General features: G+C 41.8%; 2 protein-coding genes across 3 annotated transcripts in view; both read right to left on the bottom strand.

The window, feature by feature from the left end:
* CD244 (CD244 molecule) overlaps positions 1-24300 on the bottom strand; it is a 65046-nt gene extending 40746 nt beyond the window's left edge. Inside the window, exon 1 of one of the 2 annotated variants that reach the window (XM_004448388.4) lies at positions 24030-24300. In XM_004448388.4, coding sequence (XP_004448445.1) covers positions 24030-24096 — 67 coding nt within the window. In that variant the 5' untranslated portion in view covers positions 24097-24300. Of the gene's footprint in view, positions 1-22864; positions 23643-24029 lie in introns of those variants that run through there. The other variant, XM_004448389.4, reaches the window with a different exon arrangement.
* The window catches only part of LOC101428943 (intelectin-2), a 399980-nt gene that overhangs the window by 274379 nt on the left and 98204 nt on the right, over positions 1-27397 (bottom strand). The window lies entirely within an intron of this gene.

Raw genomic sequence — 27397 nt, forward strand, 5'->3', positions numbered from 1 at the left:
TGGTATTGAACAGATAACATACAAAGATATGTGATAACAAGTACAAAGGAAAAAGTGGGGGACGAAAAGATATACGAAAATTATATATGCTATTGACGTTAAGTAGTTATTAAAACAAATGTGATTGCTATTCATTTAGTATGTTAAATTTTAGCCTCATGGCAACCAAAAGGAAAATAAATGAAAAATATATCCAGATAGAAAAGAGAAGACACTCAATATGGTACAACACAAAAAATGAAATAAATACAAAAGTAGGCATTAACAGAAGAATTGAAGGACAAAAAAAGGTATAAAACAAAGGCTGCATAGCAAAATAGTGGAATATAGTCCTGCATTATCAGTAATGATTTTAAATGTAAATGGATTGAACTCTCCAATCAAAAGGCAGAGATTGGTAGAATGGATAAAAAAGCATGACCCGACTATATGCTGTCTGCAAGAGACTCACCTTGAATTCAAAGATACAAGTAGTTTGAAAGTGAAAGAATGGGGCAGCGGACTTGGCCCAGTGGTTAGGGCGTCCATCTACCACATGGGAGGTCTGCGGTTCAAACCCCAGGCCTCCTTGACCCGTGTGCAGCTGGCCCATGCGCAGTGCTGATGCGCGCAAGGAGTGCCATGCCACGCAGGGGTGTCCCCCGCGTAGAGGAGCCCCACATGCAAAGAATGCACCCCGTAAGGAGAGCCGCCCAGCACAAAAGAAAGTGCAGCCTGCCCAGGAATGGTGCTGCACACACGGAAAGCTGACACAACAAGATGATGCAACAACAAAAAAAAGAAACACAGATTCCAGTGCCACTGACAACAACAGAAGCGGACAAAGAAGATGCAGCAAATAGACACAGAGAACAGACAACCGGGGTGGGGGTGGGGAGAGAAATAAATAAATTAAATAAATAAATGTTTTTTAAAAGTGAAAGGATGGCAAAAACATGGATTAGAGTGGACTTACTGATATTCTATTCATGAACTACTGTGATTAGTAATCAAAGAAAATGTGGCATTGATGTGGAGAAAGTGGCCATGGTGGCTGCTGGGAGTAGGGAATGGGAGGAAGAGATGAGATGTGGGGGCATTTTTGGGACTTGGAGTTGTCCTGGGTGGTGCTGCAGGGATAGTTACTGGACATTGTATGTCCTCCCATGGCCCACTGGGTGGACTGTGGGAGTGTGGGCTATGATGTGGACCATTGACCATGAGGTGCAGCGGTGCTCAGAGATGTATTCACCAAATGCAATGAATGTCTCATGATGATGGAGGAGATTGTTGTTATGGGGGAGTAGTGGGGTGAGGGGGGTAGGGAGTACATGGGGACCTCATATTTTTTAATGTAATATTTAAAAAATAAATAAAGACCAAAAAAAAAAGAGGAAAAAAAAAATATATATATACCTTGCAAGCTGTAACCAAAAGAGCAGGAGTAGCTACACAAATATCAGATACAATAGACTTTAAGTCAAAAACAGTTGCAAGTGGCTTTTTGGCAAGATGGTGGCTGCGTGAGCTTGCCTGGTAGTGTCTCTGCAGGGGGCGGCTGGGCAGCGTTGAAGGCTCTTTGGGACCGCGCTGTTTCGGGGATTTTTGCTGGTTGGAAGGTGTCTGGATGTCAATTCGGTGGGAAGTACACAATACGTGCTACAGGGAACACCTCACATTTGCTGGGTTTTCCCATCCTCCACTGCCTCATTTCTGTGTGAACTGATTTAGGCTACCTACACTATCCCTCTTCCCCTGCATCTTGATAACCACTATCATCTACTGTCTCTCCTATATTCCACCCCCCACCTCCCATTCTTTGATCCACAAAGTGTCTAACTCTTAATTTCTAATACCTTTGTTCTGTTTTCTGTCTGTTATCCACTCTTGAAACTATTACCTTTCTTTTCTTTTTCCTTCTCTCATGAAAACAATAGCTTTGTAGTTCATACCATATTCCGCCTATATTCAGTCATCTACTTCATAAAAGATACTCTACCTACAGCTATAACTCTATACAATCTACATGAATCTAACCTCCATCCTCCCAGATCTCATATTCTTGCTTTGTTAACATACATTACCAATACCACTTTACACTTTACCCTTGCTGACACAATTGCCTTTCCCCAACACTAATACTTTCTTCTAAAGTGAACTTAACCAACAACAAGTAACTTGAGTAAGAAGAAAAAAGTGACAAAGAGAAGATATAACACCTATGCAAAAATAACAACTAATTAACCTCCAAAAGCAGACAAAGAAGCTAAGGAACTGATTAAATTCGTCAAAATAAAGAGATGACCAGAAAGCAACAAAAATCTACAAACCAAACCAATAATCAGGAAAACATGACTGAATCCAATCAACAAACCAATAATCACGAAGGGGAGCAAAACTTGGCACAAGCAATGAAAGAACTCAGAACATTTATCACCGACAAATTTGATGCAGTAATGAAAGAGGTTAACAACATGAAGACATCACTTGGAGGGGAAATTGCAGACATACGCAAAAACATAACAGATATGATGGGAATGAACACCACAGTTCAAGAAATCAAAAATACACTTGCAGCAAATATCAGCAGACTAGAAGAGACAGAGCAGAGAATTAGTGATGTGGAAGACAGTACCTCAGAAATCAAACAGATAGTAGAAGGGGTCAATAAGAAGATAGAAAAAATCCAATTAGGATTTAGGGACCTGAATGACAATGCAAAACGCTCAAACATACGTATTATAGGCATTCCAGAAGGTGAAGAGAAGGGAAAGGGGTCAGAAGGAGTGTTGCAGGAAATAATGGCTGAAAACTTCCCAAATCTACTGAAAGAGACAGATGTACATATCCAAGAAGCACAGCGCACTCCACAAGTCATAAACCCCAACAGGCCCACCCCAAGACATATACTTATCAAATTATCCAAGGCTCAAGACAAAGAGAAAATCCTAAAAGCAGCAAGAGAGAAGAAAACCATCACATACAAGGGAAGCTCAATTAGATTAAGTGCTGATTTCTCTTCTGAAACCATGGAGGCAAGAAGACAGTGGTATGATATAGTCAAGGTACTAAAGGAAAAAAACTTCCAACCAAGAATACTCTATCCAGCTAAACTAGCATTCAAACATGATGGAGAGTTCAAAATATTCACAGACAAACAGAAACTGAAAGAGTATACCAACAAGAAACCTCCCCTTCAAGAAATTCTAAAGGGAGTTCTGCAGGAAGAAAGGAAAAAACAGGAAAGGCAAAGTTGGAGGAGAGTATAAGACCAACAACAACAACAAAAAAGACCAAAAAAATATACAAACAAAATATGACAAACACAAATCCAATCAAAATATGGCTAACACAAATAATTCCTTGATAGTAATAACACTGAATGTCAACGGATTAAACTCACCTATCAAAAGATTCAGACTGGGACATTGGATAAGGAAATATAACCCATCCATATGCTGTCTACAAGAGACACATCTTAGACCCAGAGACGCATGGAGATTGAAAGTGAATGGCTGGAAAACAATCATACAAGCTAACAATAACCAAAAAAAGGCAGGAGTAGCTATATTAATATCAGACAAAATAGACTTTAAATGTGAAACAATTGTGAGAGACAAAGAAGGATACTACATTTTAGTGAAAGGGAAAATCTGTCAAGAAGATCGAACAATCATAAATATCTATGCCCCTAACAAGGGTGCCTCTAAATACGTCAGGCAAACGCTGGAAAAACTAAGTGAAAGAATAGATACATCTACAATTATAGTGGGGGATTTTAATACACCACTATCAACTCTGGACAGAACATCTCAAAAGAGAATCACCAAAGAAACAAAACATCTGAATAGTATATTAGAGGAGCTCGATCTAATAGACATATATAGATCGCTACACCCAAACACAGCAGGATATACATTTTTCTCAAGCGCACATGGATCATTCTCCAAGATAGATCATATGCTAGGCCACAAAGAAAGGCAGAACGAATTCAGAAAGATTGAAATCATACAAAACATTATCTCTGACCACAGTGGAGTCAAGCTGGAGATTTGCAAGGGACAGAAGCCCAGATTTCACACCACGATTTGGAAATTAAACAGCACACTCTTAGAAAAACAGTGGGTCAAAGAGGAAATCTCAAAAGAAATCAATGACCACCTTGAAACAAATGATAATGATAACACAACATACCAAAATTTATGGGATGCAGCAAAAGCAGTACTGAGAGGGAAGTTTATAGCCATAAATTCATATATCAAAAAAGAAGAAAGAGCAAAAATCGAAGAACTAACTGCACATTTGAAGGAATTAGAAAAACAACAAAAAAGTAACCCAAAAGGAAGAAGGAAGGAAATAACAAAGATAAGAGCAGAACTAAATGAAATAGAAAATAAGAAAGCACTTGAACAGATAAACAAGACCAAGAGCTGGTTTTTTGAGAAGATTAACAAAATTGACAAACCTTTAGCAACACTAACAAAGAAAAAAAGAGAGAAGATGCAAATACACAAAATAAGAAATGAGAAAGGCGATATCACCACTGACCCAACAGAAATAAAGACTATCATAAGAGGATATTTTGAAAAACTATATTCCAACAAAAATGACAATCTAGAGGAAATGGACAAATTCCTAGAAACACATAAGCAGCCCATATTGACGAAAGAAGAAATTGATGATCTTAACAAACCAATCACAAGGAGAGAGATAGAATCAGTTATCAAAAATCTCCCAACTAAGAAGAGCCCAGGGCCAGATGGCTGCACAGGTGAATTCTACAAAACATTCCGGAAAGAACTGACACCAATCCTGCTGAAACTATTCCAAAACATCGAAACGGAAAGAACATTACCCAACTCCTTCTATGATGCCAACATTACCCTAGTACCAAAGCCAAACAAAGACATCACAAGAAAGGAAAATTACAGACCAATTTCTCTGATGAACCTAGACGCAAAAATACTTAACAAAATACTTGCTAATCGTATTCAACAATACATTAAACGTATTATACACCACGATCAAGTGGGATTCATCCCAGGTATGCAAGGATGGTTCAACATAAGAAAATCAATCAACGTAATACACCATATAAACAGATTGAAGGAAAAAAATCACATGATTATATCTATTGATGCAGAAAAAGCATTTGACAAAATACAGCACCCTTTCTTGATAAAAACACTCCAAAAGATTGGAATACAAGGGAATTTTTTGAACATGATAAAGAGTATATATGAAAAACCTAAAGCCAATATTGTTTACAATGGAGAAATCCTAGACTCCTTCCCTCTAAACTCAGGAACAAGACAAGGATGCCCACTGTCTCCACTCCTATTTAACATTGTCTTAGAAGTACTTGCACGAGCACTGAGGCAAGAACCAGAAATAAAAGGCATTCAAATTGGAAAGGAAGAAGTCAAAATTTCATTATTTGCAGATGACATGATCCTATACATAGAAAACCCTGAGAGATCTACAACGAAGATTCTAGAACACATAAATGAGTTTAGTAAAGTCGCAGGTTATAAGATCAATGCGCAAAAATCAGTAGCATTTCTGTACACCAATAATGAGCAAGATCAGGAGGAAATCAAGAAACAAATACCATTCACAATAGTAAATAAAAAAATCAAATACTTAGGAATAAATTTAACTAAAGAGGTAAAGAACTTATACAATGAGAATTATACAAGATTGTTCAAGGAAATCAAAGAAGACCTAAATAAATGGAAGACTATTCCTTGTTCATGGATAGGAAGACTGAACATTATTAAGATGTCTATCCTACCAAAACTGATCTACACATTCAATGCAATCCCAATAAAAATCAACGCAGCCTTCTTTAAGGAACTAGAAAAACTAACTATGAAATTTATTTGGAAAGGAAAGAGACCCCGAATAGCCAAAGACATACTGAAAAAGAAAAACGAAATTGGAGGAATCACACTACCTGACTTCAAAACATACTATAAAGCTACGGTGGTGAAAACAGCATGGTATTGGCATAAGGAAAGACACATAGACCAATGGAATCGAATTGAAAGCTCTGATATAGAACCTCACATATATAGCCACATAATATTTGATAAAGCCACCAAACCCTCTCAATTGGGAGACAGTGGCCTATTCAACAAATGGTGTCTGGAGAACTGGATAGCCATAGGTAGAAAAATGAAAGAGGATTACCATCTCACACCTTATACAAAGATCAACTCAAGATGGATCAAAGACCTAAATATAAGAGCCAAGACCATAAAAACCTTAGAAAGCAGTGTAGGGAAACATCTACAGGACCTTGTAATAGGAAATGGATTTATGAATATCTCACCAAAAGCACGAGCAGCAAAAGAACTAATAGATAAATGGGACTTCCTCAAAATTAAAGCCTTCTGCACCTCAAAGGAGTTTGTCAAGAAAGTAAAAAGGGAGCCCACACAGTGGGAGAAAATATTTGGCAATCATATATCTGATAAGAAACTTATAACTTGCATATATAAAGAACTCCTATATCTTGAAAATAAAAAGATAAACAACCCATTTAAAAAATGGGAAAAAGACTTAAACAGACACTTCTCCGAAGAAGAAATACAAATGGCAAGAAAGCACATGAAAAAATGTTCCAAATCTCTAGCGATCAGGGAAATGCAAATCAAAACTACAATGAGATACCATCTTACACCCATAAGATTGGCAGCTATGAAAAAAACAGAAGAATACAAGTGCTGGAGAGGATGTGAAGGAAGGGGAACACTCATCCACTGCTGGTGGGAATGCAGAAGGATCCAACCATTCTGGAGGACAGTATGGCGGTTTCTCAAAAAACTAGCCATAGATTTGCCATATGACCCAGCAATACCACTGCTGGGTATATACCCAGCAGAACTGAAAACAAGGACACAAACCGATATATGTACACCAATGTTCATAGCAGCATTGTTCACTATTGCCAAAAGTTGGAATCAACCCAAATGCCCATCAACAGATGAGTGGATCAATAAAATGTGGTATATACACACAATGGAATACTACTCAGCTGTAAGAACAAACACACTACAAACACATGTGATAACATGGATGAATCTTGAGAACCTTATGTTGAGTGAAGCAACCCAGACATTGAAGGACAAATACTACATGACCTCAATGATATGAAATAAACAAGCTGCCCTAGATAGCAAGAGACTGAACGATAGGCTTACAGGAAATCGGAGGGTGGAGGAAGGATATGAGCCGATGTCTGCAGGGGTGGAACTTAAGACGAGATGGTGGTAAGTATGAACACAAAGAAGAGATAAAATGGGGGCAAGGGGTTGCCTTTGGTTGGGGCTTTACGGGTTTGAGGGTGGCTGGGGAGGGACGGTTGGGTAATGTTGCCCAAAAGTGGGGGGAGGGAGGGGTAGCATACGAACACAGGAGAGGGTTAGGAGGTGGTGGAGAGTAAAATGCCGAGAAAATAATATCAAAATATAATAAAGAGGGTTACCTGTTTAGAATGCTCGGAGGGGAGGGTCTGATGCAGGACGGGCTCCTGGGGAATGTCTAAATGCTCATTCTGCCAGAGTGGGTGACACCATGGGGTAGAATCCCAAGTAGTGAGAGTGGGGGTGGACCCACATCCTGGGGAGGACTAATGCCACCAAATAGAGGGAACTCTATCCCTCGAGAGAAAGGGTGGCTCCCAGGGCATTGGGGCAGATGAGCAAGTTAGGCCCTAAACACTATTCCATCTATCTCTGGAAGTGGCCCCTCAGGAAACGGAGGTTGGCTGTCACTGTGGGCACCAAGGTGGAAGGGAAAATGGACATTAAATGTGTGGAACCAAAGTAAATGGGGGGCAAGGGAGGAGTTTCTTGAGAGTACATAAGGATGGATATAAAACATGTAATATTACACCATAACATATAGGAGACGACAGACTGATAATGTAAACCATAATGTAAAACATAGGAGAAATAAAAATGTAAAGAACTGTGTATCCTAAAGTATGCACCATAATGTAAGCACAGATATTACCATGTTAGAAAGCTAATATCTCAGACTCTGTACATCACCTTAAGTAAATATGATGTGAATAGGGTGTAAGAGTATCGCTGTGGAAGGAAAAAGGTGTTGTGGTGGATGTATGGGAGTGCTGTATATTATATATATGCATTGCTGTGGTCTAGGACTCCTACGAAGAAATGCTGAATAATTAGGGGGGGGGGGGGGGAAAAAGGATAGGATGTGGAATTTTTTCAAGTCAACATTCTTTATCTAAGTTCTTTATCTAACTTTATCCAAGTTCTTTATCTATCCTTTAAACCCATCGCTATATGCCATTCCCTAGTAAGGGACCATGACATTATATTGGGCTTCAAATTTCGGGGAGTTCTGGATCACAGAGTGTTTCAACAATGGCAATGGAGGGATACTGGTATGGGATACCAATGACAGGTGATATATGGCTGACAGGGAGCTGTACAGAACATATGTCCAGGGTGCATGGTAATGATTGGATATACTCATAGTGGCAACAATTAAAAACCCAGCAGGGGGGGTACTGGGTTCCTGGCCAGTGGTGCTCTGTCGTGGTCCCTAGGGGAGCAGCGATAGTCTCCCAGGTACAGCGGCGGGGACCGGGAGGGAGTGAGGGTTCAACAGTGAGCCCCTGATGCTAATGACTATGCTTGTGAGCTGATAAACCTAAAATAAGAACAAGGCCTAGAGCAACATTGTGCCTGGGAATTTCCTCCTGTCAGCCTTCATGTTACTCAAATGTGGCCAGTCTCGAAGCCAAACTCAGCATGTAAATGCAATGCCTTCCCTCCAGCGTGGGACATGACACCCAGGGATGAGCCTCCCTGGCAACGAGGGACCACTATCAAATACCAACTGATGATGCAACTGGAAAAGGACCTTATATGGAAGGTTCAATGCGGATCAGCAGAATATACATGTCTACATAAAATAACATGACTTTAAAATGCTGTTTGACCTAAAGTAAGGGGGAAATGGAAAGGAGAAATGAGTTTATATGGCTACGAGTTTCTAAAAAAGAGTCTGGAGGCTGGCAGAAGGATTGCCCTCATGCACAACTGAGCAGAGTCAGAGAGACAGATAAAGCAGATACAACCCCAGATATTGGTTCCTATGAAGGCTAAAGAGACCCATGAGAGTTATGGTCATGGCCGATGGGGTTTACTACCAGGGCAGATGGCCCCTCTCTGGAAATGGTGTTTATGTGTGATGAATCTGGACTCAGATGGGATCTCCCTTCATAAGACTTTCATACTAATCTGCTGGAGGTGCAGTTAACGTTGGGGTTTAAGATATAGTTAGGGGATTTGAATCTCTGGACTGATAATGTGATAGCCAGGTCCTGAGCCTCAACAGACTCCAGCACCTACAATCTGATTTATTGGACTTACCACACTCAGCTAAGATGGAGTTGAAGAAGGACAATCACCACACCATGGAGCCTAGAGTGATTACAACTGAAAATGGGAGGATGGCAGCCAGCATCCATGTGGAATCTGAGCCTCCTCTTGACATAGAGGTGCAATGGACACAACCAATCCAATGTCCACATAGAAGAGGTGGCATTGGATTGGGAAAAGTGGACATGGTGGACGGTGGGTATGGGGAAGGGCAGGAAGAGATGAGAGGTGGGGGCGTATTTGGGACGTGGAGCTGCCCTGGATGGCGCCTCGGGGGTGATCACCGGACATCGTGGATCCTCACAGGGCCCACTGGATGGAATGGAGGAGAGTATGGGCCATGATGTGGACCATTGTTTATGAGGTGCAGAGGTGCCCAAAGATGTACTTACCAAATCCAATGGATGTGTCATGATGATGGGAACGAGTGTTGTTGGGGGGGGAGAGGGGGGGTGGGGGGGGTGGGGTTGAATGGGACCTCACATATATATTTTTAATGTAATATTATTACAAAGTCAATAAAACAAAAAACAAAAAAAAAAAACAGTTGCAAGTGACAAAGATGCTGCTATAAATATTAGTGTACAGTTCGAATTCCTGCTTTCTCCAGTTCTTTTGGGTATATACCTAGGCATGGAATTGCCAGGTCAGATGACAATTCTATGTTTAAACATTTGAAGAATTAACTATTGTAGATGGGATCTTTTGATTAGATTCAGTTAAGAGACCTGCTTTTTGATTAGATCACTTCCATAGGGCATGACCTATGGTGGGTCTTAATCCTCTTACTGAGTCCTTTATGAATGGAGGAATAAAAAGCAGCAGACACAGAGAAAAGCTAGAGACAGAGAAGCCTCCAGAAATCAATGAACTTGAGAGAGAGCAAAGCCAGAAATGGGCAACCCAAAGCTGAAGGCAATGAGGCCCAGAGGTGAGGGAAGAGAAGAGCAGATGCCTCCAAGTGGTTGATGACCCACAGCTGCAGGTCTGAGAAAACATGAGCCTAGAAAAGGCAGAGACCAACAGACACTGCCATCCATTGTGCCTTGCTCTGGCAAGAACATCCTGTACAATGTTGAATAATATTGATGACATTGGGTATCCTTGTCTCATTCCTGATCTTAGAGGGAAAGCTTTCAGTCTTCTACCATTGTGTATGATATTAGTTATGAGTGTTTCATTGATGCCCTTTATCATGTTGAGGAAATTCCCTTCTATTCCTAGTTTTCTAAATATTTTTCTAATCTAGAAGGAGTGCTGGGAAAGCAGATGTGGCTCAAGCAGTTGAGCTCCCAGGTTCAGTTCCTGGTTGCTCCTGAAGAAGATAAGCAAGACAGCAAGCTGGTGTGATGGGCTGGTGCAGTAAGCTGACACAACAATGTGACAAGGAGACACAAAGAGGAAACACAATGAGAGACATAACAAACAGGGAGTAGAGGTGGCTCAAGGGAATGAGAACCTCTCTCCTACATGGGAGGTCCCAGACAAACAAACACAGACAGCACACAGCAAATGGACACAAAAAGCAGACAGCAAGCACAAACAACAAGAGGCAGGGGAGACAGGGAATATATATCTTTAAAAAAAAAAAAAGAAGGGGTGCTGGATCTTATCAAATGCCTTTTCTGGCATCAGTTGACATGATCATGTGTGGTTTTTTCCCCTTCATTGTGTTAGGGTGGTGTGTTACATTAATTGATTTGCTTATGTTGAACTACCCTTGAATACCAGGGATATATACCACTCAATCATGATGTATAATTCTTTTAATATACTGTTGGATTCAGTTTGTCAGCATTTTGCTGAAGATTTTCGCATCTATATTCATAAGAGATATTGGTTTGTAGTTTTCCTTTCTTGTGGTATCTTTATTTGGCTTTGGTATGGTCACATAGAATGCGCTAAATAGTATTCCCTCCTCTTCAATTTTTTGAAAGATTTTGAGCAGGATTAGTATTAATTCTTCTTGGAATTCACCTGTGAAGCCACCCAGGCCTGGGCTTTTCTTTGTTGGGAGATTTTTGATTACTGTTTCAATCTCTTTCCTAGTAATTGGTTTGTTGGGATCTTCTACTTTTTCTTGAGTTAATGTAGGTAATTTGTGTATTTCTAGGAATTTGTCCATTTTATTTAGATATCTTGGAATTAACCCAACAAGCAATGCATAAGACCTCTATACTTCATGCAACAAAAGATTTCTGAGAAAAATTAAAGAGGTAAATAAATGGAGAAATATGCCATCTTTGTGAATTGGAAGACTTAATATTGCTAAGATGTCAATTCTTCCTAAATTCACCTATTAACTCAATAGAATCTCAATAAAAATCCTAACAGGTTATTTTCCTAAAATTGGCACGTCGGTTCTAAATTTTGTATGGAAATATAGAGTACCTAGAATAACCAATGTAACTCTAAAGAGCAAAGCTGGAAGACTTGCACTACTCGATGTTAAGACATTATAGGGGCAGCGGACTTGGCCCAGTGGTTAGGACGTCCGTCTACCACATGGGAGGTCGGCGGTTCAAACCCCAAGCCTCCCTGACCCACATGGAGCTGGCCCATGTGCAGTGTTGATGCTCACAAGGACTGCCGCCCCACACAGGGGTGTCCCTGCGTAGGGTAGCCCCATGCGCAATGAGTGCGCCTCGTATCGAGAGCCACCCAGCGCTAAAGAAAGTGCAGCCTGCCCAGGAATGGCGCCGCACACACGGAGAGCTGAGAGCTGACACAGCAAGATGACACAATGAAAAGAAACACAGATTCCCATGCCGCTGACGACAACAGCAGCGGACAAAGAAGACGCACCAAACAGACACAGAGAACAGACAACTGGGGTGGGGGGGAGGGGAGAGAAATAAATAAATAAAAATAAATCTTTAAAAAAAAAAAGACATTATAGGGAAGCAGATGTAGCTCAAGTGGTTGAGCTCCTGCTTCCCATGTACTAGGTCCCGAGTTCAATCCCTGGTAGCTCCTAGGAAAAACAAAACAAACAAGAAAACCAACTCTCATTGGGGAGCAGATGTAGCATTATGTTGGGCACCTGCTTCCCACGAACAAGGTCCTGGATTCAATCCCCAGCACCTCCTTAAAAAAAAAAGACATTATAAAATTTCAGAAACTAAGAAAGTATAGTTTTATAAAAAGTCAGTGAAATATAATAATCTAGAATTACACTCACACATAGACGGTCTTTTCAATAAATGGTGTTGGATCAACTTGATACCCATTAGAAGAAAAAAACCTTGACATTTCCCTCATACCATATAGAAAAATTAATAACAAAGGGATCATAGATTTAAATGTGAACACTAAAATTATAAAATTTCTAGAAGAAAGTATAGCAGAATATCTCCCAGATCTTTAAGTAAATATTTTTTAACAAGTTACAAAAGATTACTAACCAGAAAAGAAGATTAATAAATTGGATTTCATTAAAACATAGAGCTTCTGTTTGGCATATGATAGCATTAAGAGTGTGAAAATAATCGCAATACATATAGCGGACTTATATCCAAAATAGTTAATGAATTTCTACAAATCAATAAGAAGTAGACCCCATAACCCAAGGAAACAACATGGAAAAGACTTGGGTAGGCACTTTACAAAAGAGGATATCAAAATGGTTAATAAGCATGCAAAAAGGAATGCATCATCATTAGTCACTGAGAAACGACAAGATCCCACTATATCTCTACCAAAATGGCTAACATCTAAAGTTTGAAATTTTCAAGTGTTGGCCAAGATGGGAAGCAACTGAGATTCTCATTAATTGCTACTGGGGGTATAAATTGGTGACAGCACTTTGAAAAACTATTTGACAATATCTTCTAAAGCTGAATTTATGTTGTAGGCATGCAATGGAGTGGTACATGGAAATAAAGAAGAATAAACGATTTAAACAGGCAACGGTGTGAATGGATCTCTCCAACAAGATGGTTACCGAAGAAACTAAACACAGAAGAGTGCATAGGGAATGATTCCATTATATGCAGTTAAAAATCAGGAAAAACAAAAAATGTATAATGGGAAAGATTAGAATATTCATTTCCTTTGGGGAGTTATCAATTTTTAGGAGGCACAAAGGAACCTATTAAGTGCTACAAGTGTTTCATACCTCAATGTGTGTTACATGGTCACACATATGTGAGCGTCCATCAAGATGTTCACTTAAATTTTGTGCCCATTGCTGTAAGTTACATCTTGATTAAAAAGTATAAAAGAGGAGTGATATCAACATCTCATACAGCTGTTCTGACCATTAAACTAAGTAAGATGTGCTTTGATAAGCGCAAAATGTGACGTTGCCACTGTGAACACTTTATCACAGCAAAAGTGGAGATACAGGAGATTTCCTAACTCATCCCAGCTAACCCCAAATATCAGAAAAGGCATCCTGATTCTAAAAGTTATTTAAAGAACAGTCAGAAATCAATGGATCAGAAAATTTACATAGGTAAAATAGACTAGAAAGTAGAATAGGCAAATTTACGATTGATCAAGAAAATTTCCTAAACCTAGGACTTAGCTACATATATAAGAATAATTGAGACCCTTTGAGGCACTATTCACTCCTTTAATCAATAAGTATTTATTGAACACTATATGTGTCAGACATTGCTCTAGGGCAGGATTTCTCAACCTCAGCATATTGACATTTGGAATCAGGCAAGCAATTCTTTGTTACGGTAGGGGATTAGCAGCATCCTTGACCTGTATTCACTAGGTGTCATTAGAACCCCTGCCCCTAGTCATGACAATCAAGTGTCTTAAGATATTGCCATTGTTCCCTGGGGAAGCAAAATTACTCCAAGTTGATAAGGGTTTAACATCTATGATATATAAAAAAATGTTGCAACTCAATAATAAAAAAGACAACCTAATTGAAAAATGGGCAAAAGACTTGAATAGACATTTGTCCAAAGAAAAAATACAGGGAAGCAGATGTGGCTCAAGAGATTGGGCTTCTGCCTACCATATATGAGGATCTGGGTTTGATCCCTGAGGCCTCCTGGTAAAAAGAGGTGTGCCTGCATGGCAAACCAAGTGCCCACGCGGTGAGCCAAGAACCCGTGGAGCGAGCCAGTGCCTGCACAAGTGAGTCATGCAGCAAGATGATGACACAATAAAAAGAGAGATGAAGGGTCTCGCCTTCAAGGCAAGGCACAACAGGAATGGGTGGCACAAGTGACAGGGAACCTCTCTCCACATCAGAGGTCCCCAGAATTGAATCCTGTGAATCCTAGAGAAAATCAAGAAGAGAAGACAAAAAGAGAAATAGGCACAGAAGATCACACAACAAATGGACACAGAAAAAAAAAAAAAACAGCAGGGGGGAGGGGGGGCATAAAAAGAAAAAATACAAATAGCAAAAAAACACAAGAAAATATGTCCAACATTACCAGCAATGCAAAGGAAAGCTACAAAGTGATATCATTTCACACCTTTTAGAATGGCCACTATGAAAAAGACAGAGGGGAACGGGTGTAGCTCAGTCAGTAGTTGAGCACCTGCTTCCCATGTATGAGGCCCCAGTTTCAATAGCCAGTACCAACTTTAAAAAAAAAAGGGAGAGAAAACTACGAGTGTTGGAGAGGATGTGGAGAGATAGGGACACTTATTCTACATTCCCATTGTTGATGGGAATGTAGAATGATACAGCCACAGTGGATAATTATTTGGCAGTCCTTAAGGAAGTTGAATATAGATTTGTCACATGATCCGGCGATACCACTGCTGGAAATATACCAAGAAGAACTGAGAGCAGTGACATGAACAGACATCTGCACACCAATGCTCACAGTGGCATTACTCACAATGCCAGAAAGATGGAAACAACCCCGGAGTTCATCAACTGATGAATGGGCAAACAAACTGTAGTGTATACACACAGTGGAATATTATGCTGCCATAAGAAGAAGTGAAGCTGTGAAGCATTTGACAACATGGATGAACCTGGAGGACATTATGTTAAGTGACACAAGCCAGACACAAAAGGACAAATACTGTATGATTGCACTATTATAAACTAAATATATTGTGTAAACTCATGGAGTTTGGTCACCAGAAAACAGAATGAGGTTAGAGAATGGAAAGCTGAGGGTTAATCTGTGCAGAATTAGCAAAAAGTTTATTCATAAACCTTCAGAAATGAATAGAAATGGTGAAAGCACATCAAGATGTTTGTAGCTACCAGTGCTAATATACAGGTATGATAGTGGTTGAAAGGAAAAGTCTGAGGTCATGTATATTACTAGAAGGAGAGCTAAAAATGTAACATTGTACTGGATAGTATAGGGAAACCTCATGTGAAATATTAATACCAGTAACCTTGCATATATAAGATTGTTTTTCTTTGAAATTGAACAAATGTATTTTAATGTTACAAGATTTAATATCAGGCAAAAATGCAACCAAAGCAAAATGTGGACAGTAGTGTATAGTAATATATTAATAATCTTCCACTAAGAGTAAAAAAGGGAAATATACTAAGTGAAAGAAACTAGAGAAAAGGTTCTACATATTGTTTGACTCCATCTATACAAAATATAAATACAAATAAATTAGAAAGACAGAAACAGAATAGGAACTATGTACGGCAGAGAAAGCATGGAGAGATTGAGAAGTGATTATTAAAGGGTAGAACTTTTTTGTTTTATTATCATTATTATTATTATTGGAATAGTTAAAATGATTTAATAATGATTGAAGTGATGAATGCATAATTATGTGATTATAACAAATACTATTGATAGTGCCCTTTGGATGGATTGTACATTTTATTAATATCTATCCATAAAAATGATTTAAAAATAAAAATAAAAAAAGAAAGATCTAGAGATGTCATCATGGACAGAAGTTCTGGACAACCTCCTAGAAGAAGTGGTGATGACAAGTCCCTGGAGAAGACTGGCCAAGACTAGTAGGAGGGCAACCCGAGCAGGATGCAATGTGGTCATTACCGGAGTAGATGAGGTGAGCTGGCTTTGGGGCACTATTGTCAGGGTTGGTGGAATCCCTTTCTGGGGGCTTCTGTTTTCTTGCAAAAAGAGATTGTCAACTGGTGGAGGCCTTGACTATAGAACAAGTCCTTGAAGAGTTGACTAAGGTTTGGGGAGAGGCATGAACCAGAAATAAGGATTCCCGGGACCCTGAGGGCCCAAATGAGAAAAGGAACCAAGACTCTGTAGTTGGTCTTTGTTGTTGGATTTTCTCTTGCAGTTCTCCAACCGTCCAGAGTGGGAAGGAGGAAGATGGATGGAATGAGCCAGGGATGGAAGAAGGTGGAAACAGGAGAATGTTGTGGCATGGGTACAGTGGAAAGGAAATGGGCAGGAAATTATGCATTAGGTGTTTGACCGATAGAAAAAGAAATGTCAGTATGAAAAGATAACTTCACTACAAATACTCACATGCTTGTGAGAGAAGAGAGAGACCCCAACAAGTGATGTAGAGTTCAGAGGGGAGAGAACACAGCAGACTCCAGTGGTCAGGGGAGGCCCCAGAGGGGCCACCACTGCTGTTGCTGCTGCTCAGCAGCTTCTGGGTTTTCCGGTGGTTAGGAGAGGATGGGGTGAGACAGTCACTCTGCAGGTGGGGGGCAAGAAAAGTGACTAGTCCCCACTGTCTCTTCAGGAAGAAGTTGGCAACAAGGGTGGAGGAGGCTCAAGCAGATCATTTGACCCATCCTTGTGTCCAGCCTGACCCTGGGCCCTGGTGCAGGAGCTGCAGGCTGCAAAGCTGTGCAGTGTCCACAAGCATTTCCTGGACCTGCTGGGTCTGAGGCAAGAGGCCTGAGAGAGAGGAAGGGGGGAGTCTCAGAGTAAGTATAACTTCCGCCGGCCAAAGGGATGTTGAGGTTTTCTCAGCTCAGTCTTATGATACCAGATCTGAGGTGAAGATAACAAAGGGGAGGGCCTCTTGGGGGCTGAGTGAATAGGGCTTGGCGAGACCCCAAGAGTCATACTCAAAAAGTAGACAAAATGTTCTTTAGGGCCCACAACCTCACCTCATCTCCTCTCTTCCTCTCAACTTAGCCCCACCCTTGGGGGCTTCACACTGACCATTTTGACTCCTCTCCGCCAGTGATGCAACCGCCTTACCTCCATCATAACTTATGTAGCCCACAGCCCATTCCCTCAGGGCCTCTCTCGCTCTTTGAATCAGTTAATCAAATTGACACATTTATGTGTATTTATGATATTATCATAAATACATATTTATGATATTATCATAAACATGTTACCATCTGTAGCAGTTTGATATTATTGATGAATTCCAAAAAGAAATATTGGATTATGTTGGTAAACTGGTCTTTTCCTCTGGGCATATGAGATTATATTGGATTTAGAGGTTTACTTGACTACTTAATCAAGTAAACCTCTTGTGCCAGGAGGATGTTGAGTCCCAACCCCTTGGTGGGTGGAGACTCACAGATAAAAGACATGAAAAAGGACAGAGTGGAGGGTTTTTGATGTTGGAGTTTGATGCTGAAGCCTTAAGCTTGAGTCCCAGGAAGTAAGCACACAGAGGAAAAAGAAGCAAGCCCCAGGAAGGGAGGAACCCAGGAAGCCTGAACCTCTGCAGACATTGGCAGCTACCTTGCTCTAACACGTGAAAACAGACTTTGGTGAGGGAAGTAACTTATGCTTTATGACCTGGTATCTGTAAATACCCTTTATAAAAACCAACCAATTTCTGGTATTTTGCATTAGCACCCCTTTGACTGACTAATACACTATCTTTCTCCAAGATCACAAGTGCACAAATCTTTCATGTTTCCCATTCACACCCTGTATTTTCCATACTTTGTTTAGGCTAGTCCCTCACTCAACTCCCTTCTGCCTTATCCCTACCTCCTGCACTCTTATTTTCCCTTCAAAACTAACTAGTTCCCCATTGTTCCTACCTAGAATGAATCTCCATCATCTTAGCTCCCTTCCTAACTCTAAATGTATCTTGCCTGTCAGTGTCTTTCAGCTTTTTCTATGTCCCCTTATCATTGTTACTGTCTGTGCCTATTTCCCCTAACAGTCAAAGATTCTTGAGGGCAGAATCAACATCAGTTTCATCTTCTTTCCCCCACAAAACCTCACATAATTCTTGGAACTGTAGGAGCATAATGAGCTCATTTGATCAATTAATTATTAATTAAATTCAAGACTGTGTCTCTTTTAACCCCAAAGAAGGGCTCTAGAGGTAGAAACATCATGCAGAATATCCGGGAAGCCACAGACACGTGGTTCCCTTGGCTTCGGCTCCTCACGTTACAGACCCCACACCTATGTGCTTTCGTTTCCCATTTCATATTTCCTCAGAATAAAAAGTCACTGGCCCTGAGGCAACATGGAACTCTCACACACTATTTGGTTAAACCATTTTGAAAAACAGTTTGGTAGAAGCTGCTAGAGATAAATATATATGTGCCCCCATCATCAAGCAATTCTATCTCTCGAAATACATCCAACAAATATGCATGGACAATAAGCATGTACGAAAGGCTCATAGCAGCATTATTATAAGAGAAAAAATGTATATTGAAAACAACCCAAAGATCCATCAAGAATAGAATGGATGAATAAACTATGGTCTGGTCTAGCCTTACCTTGAAATACTACACAGTCATAAAAAGATCAGCTACAAGTTATTACAGATAAATCTTACAAGGTGTTTAGCAAAGATGTTGAAGCTAGAAACATTAGTACATACAAGCAAAGTAACCTATGATGTTAGAAGTCAGGATAATGGATATATTTGGGGAAGAGAGAGGGAGTAATGAATGCGAGAGAACATGTGGCAGATACGAAGGTGTGTTTGCTTACTGATAATTCATTGAGATGTACATTTATAATTCTGTGGACGCTTTTGTACACATTACACTTCAATTAAAAAGGTTTGCTTAAAAAGTCAATCGGAGAGCAGATGTGACAAAAGTGGTTGCGTGCTCACCTCCCACATGGGAGGTCCTGGGTTCAGTTCCCACTGCCTCCTGAAAAAAAAACAAAACAAACTGAAAAACCAACTCAGGGAAGCCTAAGTGGCTCAGAGGTTGAGCACCAGCTTCCCATATATGAGGTCCCAGGTTCAATCCCGGTACTTCAAAAATAAATAAATAAGTAAATGACCCAGATATCCCTACAGTGCTTGCCAAGGATGCAGAGAAAGTAGAACCCTCATATATTGTTGGTGGAGATGTAAAATGGTGCAACCATTGTGGAAAAGAGTTTGATGGTTCTCAGGAGTTTAAATACAGAATTACCATATGACCCAGCAATTCCATGCCCAGGTATATACCCAAAAGAACTGAAAATAAGGACTCAAGTAGACCTTTGTACACCAACGTTCATAGAGACATTATTCACAATAGCCAAAAGTTGGAAGCAGCCCAAGTGCCCATCGACAGTGAATAGATAAACAAAATGTGGTATATACATACAGTGGAATGTTATTTAATCATAAAAAGGAATAAAGTTCGGGTGCATGCTACAAAATGAATGGACTTTGGAAGCATTATGTTGAGTGAACTAAGCCAGGCATGCAAGAACAAAGAATGAATGATCTCACTTACATGCAATAATTAGAATATGAAAACTTATAGGGTCAGAAATTAGAATACAGGTTAGCAGGGGCTGGGGTAGGAGAATGGGGAGATATTGCTTAATGGGTACAGAGTTTCTATTTGGGGTGATGAAAAAGTCATCATCTAATAGATGGTGGTGAAGGTAGCACAACATTGTGAAGCACATAATACCACAGAGGTATACACTTAAAATGAGAAATTTTGTGTTATATTTACCCATGCTATTATAATTTTAAAAATTACCAAGACAGTAAAAAAAAAAAAAAATCAGTGGCCTGGGAACCTCTAGATTGCTCTCCATAGGGTCACATGCCCCTCAGGACACTGCTGCTAAGCTGGGTTCTCCGAGCCCAGTCTCTCACCCAGGCCCAGCTGTTTCACTGTTCATGCTCATGCAGGGAAGCTGCAAGGAGGAAGAAATGAGCAACCCCTCTGAGCTTGCCTGGATCCCAGCCAGAACCGCGGTGATTAAAGTCCCCTCCCTGAGAAGTGAAAGTTCTAACACAACCTATGTGAACAGCTGGCAGCCCTTAGGGCTAATCCTTTTTGTGTCCAGCACCCTTCACCCCAAGCCCTGCAGCCCCTAGGGTTTAACAGCCTCCAGTGTGTTCTCTGGGGTTTTCTCAGAAAATATAGCTAAAACCCAGGCCTCTCCCATGGGCGAAGATTTTAAGGTCCCTGCTCCCCCAACACATCCAACCCAAAAGTCATCCCACTCTACCTCTACGTAACCTGAAAATAATTCACTTATTCACTCAAAGAACATGTTTTGAGCACATACAATGTGTTAGGCACGGAGCTGTGCAGCAATCACAACTGTAATTAAATACTGATGTGTCTGATACTGGTTACTGTGTCTTCCTCACTGGAGTATAGGCGCCGGGAAGGAGGAGCCATTCCTACTTACTCACCACTTGAATCCTCAACACCAGGGCCTGGCACAGAGCCGCTCAAAAACCATCCAGGGGAGGAATGGAAACAGAGTAAGGGGTGCTATTGTGGAAACCACTCGAAAATTTTATAATACAATGTAGAATATGATTAAATGTCTCGAAGACATGCCTTGAAGTTAAAAATGTTGTAGTCTCCCTAAGATTCTGGTTGTAACAATGAGAAACCCTCAAAAAGGGTCCTACATTATTTTATGCCAGGATTCTCTACCAACTTGCTTTCTTGTCAGTTAATTAAAGTCAGCAAAGGATTACCAAATGAATAGACTCTCTTTTTGACTCTGCTTGCAAAACTTAGTTAAGTATATACCCTGCCTCCAAAGAGCACAATAAATATGAGTATCCATTTTGGGGTACGCATAATAACAAAAGCATTTTGGTAAGCACTTTACAAAGTTTAATCCCCCACAACATCCCTATGAAACAGGCACCACTTTAACCTAATTTTACAGACGACCGAAAATTGAGAAACAAGAGGTTGGTTAACTTCCTCAAGGACATAGAAATAGCACATAGTTTAAAATTTAGAATGTTTTGCAACTGAAAGTCTCCAGTAGACAGAGAAAATTTCACTTTATGTCAATATTTCTTGAGGGTCTACTTGTGCCAGGCACTATTTTAGATGCCGAGGATACAGCAATTTACATAACAGACAAAAGAGTGCCCTTAGGGTCTTATATTCTGCTGAGCAAAGTGGAGGCTAGAGGACAAAAAATAAAATAAGTAATTGACTATATAGTATGCAAAGTGGAGATAAATACTATGGAAAAAATTAAGCAGAGAGGGATATAAGGAATTTGGGGCTGGCATTTTTAATGGAGAAGGTATCACTGAAAACGTGGTATCTGAGCAAAGCACTCAGGGGGGTGAGGGAGCAAGTCATGTGACTACCAAGGGGAACAGCCTGTAAGTAGAAGCCAGTGACACTGGCACTTCAGGCCAGTGTGGCTGAAACACAATAAGCAAGAGGCCAGGGCAAGAGAGGAGATTCTCAGGGAGGTCGTTGGAAGCCAGATCTCATAGGCCCCTGTAAATGTATGGCCGTGGCTCTGCATAAAATAAGAAACCTCTGGAAGGGTTTTACAAAGAAGAGTTATATGAGTATGTTATACACGTTATGCATATTGCATTCTTCAGTGAACAAAGTTGTTTTTTAAAGTTCCACTGTCATCACATCTCCTAATAGGATGCACTGAGAAAGACACAGCATCACATTATGGTATTCCTGCCATAAATACATAAACCAAGTCATCATGAGCAAACAACAGACAAGCCTAGTTTAAGGGACCCTCTACCAAACAGCTGGCTTACACTCTTCAAAAATGTCAATGTCATGAAGGACAAAGAACGGTTAAGGAACAATTGCCAATTAGAGATGGCAGAAGAGACATGACCATGGAATGAAATACATAGTCCTGATTGGCTCCTTGATCAGGGGAAAAAATTGCCATAAAGCACATTATTGAATAATTGGCAATATTTGAATACGGACTCTATACTTCTATCGATGTTAAATTTCCTAAATCTGATCATTATACTGTCATTATGTAAGAGAATGTCCTTATTCTTATGAGATATATGCTGAAATATTTAGGAGTAAAATGTCAATATGTCTGCAATTTACTCAGCAGAAATAATCATTATTATGCATTTATACATATACATATAAAAATGTAAAGAGAAAGATAAAGCAAATGCAGTAAATACAAGAATTCTTTATGTCATTCTTGCAACTTACCTGGACATTTGAAATTATTTCAAACAGAAAAGTTTTTAAAAATTAAAAAAACAAATGAACAGCTAAGCCAGGCCAGCCCCACAGACACTGGGCACACCAAGAGGAGGAAGAGGAGGGAGAAGTTCAGAAAAACCAAAGTCCATCCATCCTGTATGCAAGTACTCACTTGCCCAGCCTCACCCTGCATTCGACCTACCATCCTCACATCCAGAGATGATGCCGAAGCCCTGGGGATGGGAATGACGGAGCATTGTCCTCTGTCAGGTGGGCTTGGAAACTCAGGGTCGGCCTCGATGCTTCTGATGCTCTCATCCCCAAAACCAGGCACTAAATCCAATCACTCCTACCTGGCTTTCTGAGATGCTTATGAGGTCAATTAGATCAGGTCCCAACCTGGCTCTCTAGCCACCCCTATGAGCCCCAGGCTTCAGTTCTTCCTCCCCGCTCCATCTTGCCCATCAGCTCTGCCCTGTTCTGCCGGTATTCATCGTAACGTTGCCTAAACTGTGTCTTCCCAGAAGGCCGGGGAATGTTCAGGGGCTCAGCAATTAAATTGAAAAAGGCAAAATGGAATTTTTTATCAATATCAAGCTTCTGACAGGTCCTGAAAAACTCTAGCCTGTGCTTCAGTTTCCTCCCCTGCACTCCTCTCATTCCATCCCCAACCGCCAATGCCCCCTGAAAAACCACTGCCCTAAAATACAGGATCCAAGTCCCAGAGCACCCTAGACTCCTGCATGGGAGAAAGTGGGGGAGCAGCCCTCAGCTGGGACTCTCCCAAATAAACACCAGGAGGCTCCATGCCCAGCCTGTGGAGCTTCCTTACATTGGTTCCTTCTCCCTCTCTTCCAAGCCAGCATTTCCCTAATAAACCCCTCTGGGCTGTGGGGGAGCTGAGACGAGACACCAGGTCCTTCCTGGCCTGTCCTCACCCGCCCTTCCTCGTGCTCTGCTTTCCTCACCAGGGATCAGTCTGAGCTCCAGAGTTACCCGACTTCCTCACAGAAACCCAAGCCCAGGAGCCACTTCTCCTCTATGCTGATAATCACAATGCAATCCAAGCATGAAAGCGAGGCAGCAAGGAGGCCTTTCTCTTCACTGCACAGAATGGTAACTAGAGCATGGAAGAAGAGGATCTCCTTGCCGAGGCCCCAGAGAGCTGATGGTTGGCCAGATGCACCTGTCAAGGATCTCCCAGCCTGCTGCCAGCCTGTCCACAGCTGTCAGGAGCCGCTTGGAGGGATAGTTCTAGAAGACTATGTAAGAGGTGCAATCGGAGGCTCTGGGTTCTGATCTCCCCTAGGGGCATGGCCCCTAGCCCATACCGGGCCCCTAGTACAAGCCAGGTTGGGCCTCCTTACCTTGGCCCTGATGTCCAGTGAAGAAAAGGAAGAACATGAGGGCTAGAACTTGCTTCAGCATCCCCATAGGACAGAGGAGTCAGGCCAGGGCCCCTCTCCCCGAGATGCCCCGCAAGTGCCTGGGCTTTAGCCACCACCAGTAAGCAGGGAGGTGAGGCAATGGGCAGCAGAACCGCCTCGCTGACTGTCCAGCCACAGTTTCCTCAACTCAAAGCCGTTCTCTGCTGCAAGCTGACAATGCCCCTGAGAAAGCCTCAGAACCTGGACCTGCTCTGACAGTTTCCACAAGCTGTACTTGCCAAGTTCACCACAAGTGGGCGGGTGCTGAGTTCTCAGTGACTCACAAACCAGCTTCAAAATCTTGTCTCTTGGTCTGCCCCCCAGCCCTGCTGCTTCATTCAAAGGAGGATACCCCAGAAATTTCTGAATTTCCTCCAACCTCTTACAATATGGAGACCTGCAATATGGGGACCAAACAGGCCATTATCCCAGACTGTCCCATTTCAACAGACATTGCAGAACTGGAGGAGAAGGGGGTTCGAGTGGGTGGGTTGTAAGCTGAGAAACAGAGCCCTGGATAAGGGAGAATATGGTGAGGGGGGAAACAGTAGCTGAGGAGACATAGGAAGAGATCTAAGATAGGGGTGGGGCACCAGCAAAATCTAAGTGGTCTGGGGATTCTATGCAAGTCAATAGCAAAGTGTAAATACCATACATGCAAATTAAATATTTTCATAAGAACTTGATTTTGCTCCATGTTTCCTGTCTGTGCCTCTGTATTCCCTCCCTTCCTCTTTTTCTACTTTCCCGCAGTATTTCTCTCTTCCTTCTCATGCCTTCTTTCACCCAGATAGGCTGTGGAACCGTTTCTTGCTGCCCTCCCATGCACACTTCGCTCTCACTCTCCAGAAAGGCCAGGCAGTTTTCCATCCTGTTCACGCCCCAATGCAGGGGTAAGGCAGGGGCATCCAGCCCACTTCTCTCCAAACCCTTTTGCCTTGAGGCTATCCTCTGGGGTTCATGCCTTTTTCTTTCTTCTGCTTTCCCCTTGGCAACAATACTTGCAGTTCCCTTCAGGCCTGCCCTTCTCTTTTTCCATTTCCAGTCACCCTGTCTGAAGCTGGGCAGCTTTATCCAGCAGGTCCAACGGTTATCCTCTCTCTCTCCTTCGTCTCCTCCTGAGGAGCAGCCATCACCCACAAGAATCTCGGAGTCGATTTGGCTATGCACTTGACCTTGAGGAGCAGTGCTCAAGACGAGATGCAACAAGGAAACGTGAACTCCCTCACATGACAGAGGAGAAGGCCTCCACGAAAACATGGATTAGGAATCTGCTTCACTGATCTGGACCCTAGAACTGGCTACATTCTCCCTGCCGTCCTCCAGAAACTGAGGACGTACCTCAGAGGAAGTGGCCATACCACTTCGTGGCGTCTGTCTCATGGTCCTTAAAGTACTCTATCACATAATAAATACTATTTGTTCTGCACACTGCCTTGTCTGACTCTGAGCTCTGAGCACATAAAGTCTGTGCTCTCTTCAGCTTAGTGATTCCAGAGCCTGGCCTAGTGCCAGGTACTTAATAAAATTTTGAGTGCTGAATGAATGAATGAATTCTCTAGAGAAGGCAGTAAAGCTGTTCCATTCTCCCTGAGATATAGGAATAAGCTAAGCCACCATTGTCCCTGCCCTCATGGAGTCTATATCTTGCTCTGCAGGATTTCTGTACAGAGATCTTCAGTACAATTCGGCAACTTCATATGATACTACACTACAAAGTTCACATAAATTCAGATATTCCCATGACCTTATTTCCCTGTCTGCTCAGGAGACTCAGAGAGAAGCCTCTAAAGGTCTTTTGGACTCCGTTCAACCAATAGCTGGAGTCTGAAGGGCCCAGGATATCCCCCACGGAAGCTTGGGTCACTTCTAAGAGGACATGGGTAAAGGTGTTAAAATAATCCAGAGGACTGGCTAACAAAAGGGCCTAGGAAAAGAAAAGAATAGGTACTGCTCGTATGTCCAGGGAAGCTGGAAAGAGTCATCTAAAAAGACACAGGACAGACCTTAAAGACTTCTAAACACATCGCATCAGCCCACAGGCAACACTGCACCATTAAGTAAACTAGACCCCAGACCCTGGAATTTGACAAAAACTGACCCTAAACTTTAACTCTAAGGGATTATGTAGGTGAAAGAAGGAAGCTCAGAAGTTAGGAAGGAGACCTGAGGACTGGCTATCAGATAATCCACCCCTCTCCCACCCTTTGCCCCTTTTCCACCCCTTATGTGTCCCCACCCCGTCACTGGCCCTGAATTTAAAGATTAAGATAAATGCAGCAATTTCTCATCTGTGGTGGGAAACAAGTTTGAGCCTTACCCAAGTCACCACACAGACACTTCAAAGTGCAAACTACCCTAAATGCATTTCTCTGTGAGATCACATCACAGATTACAGAACAGGCACGACCCTAGATGTTGCTCAGAAGAATGACATTGGCTCATCAGCGTGGAGCTGGGAACAGTTCTCAACCTACTGATGCAGAGGCTATACCCAGGTTTTTTCAAGGTAGTGGCCACCCCTTCCTACACCCCAAAGTTCCTTCCCATCTAAATTTAGTTCCACCTCGTGGGACTTAGCAACAAGAATCAAATACCTGGGTTCTGGGTTATTGGGCTACTGCATCTAATGTCACAGGATGTGGTCAGAAGAAGCCCAAGAAAAACCAGGGCAATCTGTACCACAAATTTAAGTCAGTGACCAGCACTTTTCCCAGTTGCTAGACTGAGGGTTGAATTGGTGGGAGAATGTCCACCAATTCACAGATGTCCAGAGCACCTGGTCATCTGGGCCAGCACGTAGAAAACTGTTCCCTGCACCTCCATCTGAAAGACCTAGGAACCAAATGTCAACTGTGTTATTGGGGTTGGATGGAAGCAGGATGTGCTTTATTCTAGTCATTCCCTGCAATTTATTCTAGTGACTCAAGAAATTAAGATGTAGGGAAGGGAGAGGCATGACTCACTATGAACTTCCCTCCTCACTTTCCAGGCAGGAGCCAGACCCCCATACTTCTTGCACCCCAAGATGTAGAGGATCCCTTCATTGAGGACATTCTCCAAAAAGGGTTCCAGGAGCTGCTCCACTAATTAAATATAACCCTCTCCACATCCCTGCAATCCTGGCAGAGACCTGCAACCCTCTCCTCCCCCAAAAGGCACGAACAGAAGCCCAGGGGGGCTACATCAACCAGAAAACCTCTCAGCTTTATCAGTGTTGCTTCAGGGTCACCCAGTAGAAAGTCCGGCCCTTGCAGGCCAGGCCACCACATCAGTGGTAGTGATACAATCTGTCAGGGGCGTGGCCA

This window comes from Dasypus novemcinctus, chromosome 13, assembly GCF_030445035.2.
Source record: "Dasypus novemcinctus isolate mDasNov1 chromosome 13, mDasNov1.1.hap2, whole genome shotgun sequence".
NCBI lineage: Eukaryota > Metazoa > Chordata > Mammalia > Cingulata > Dasypodidae > Dasypus > Dasypus novemcinctus.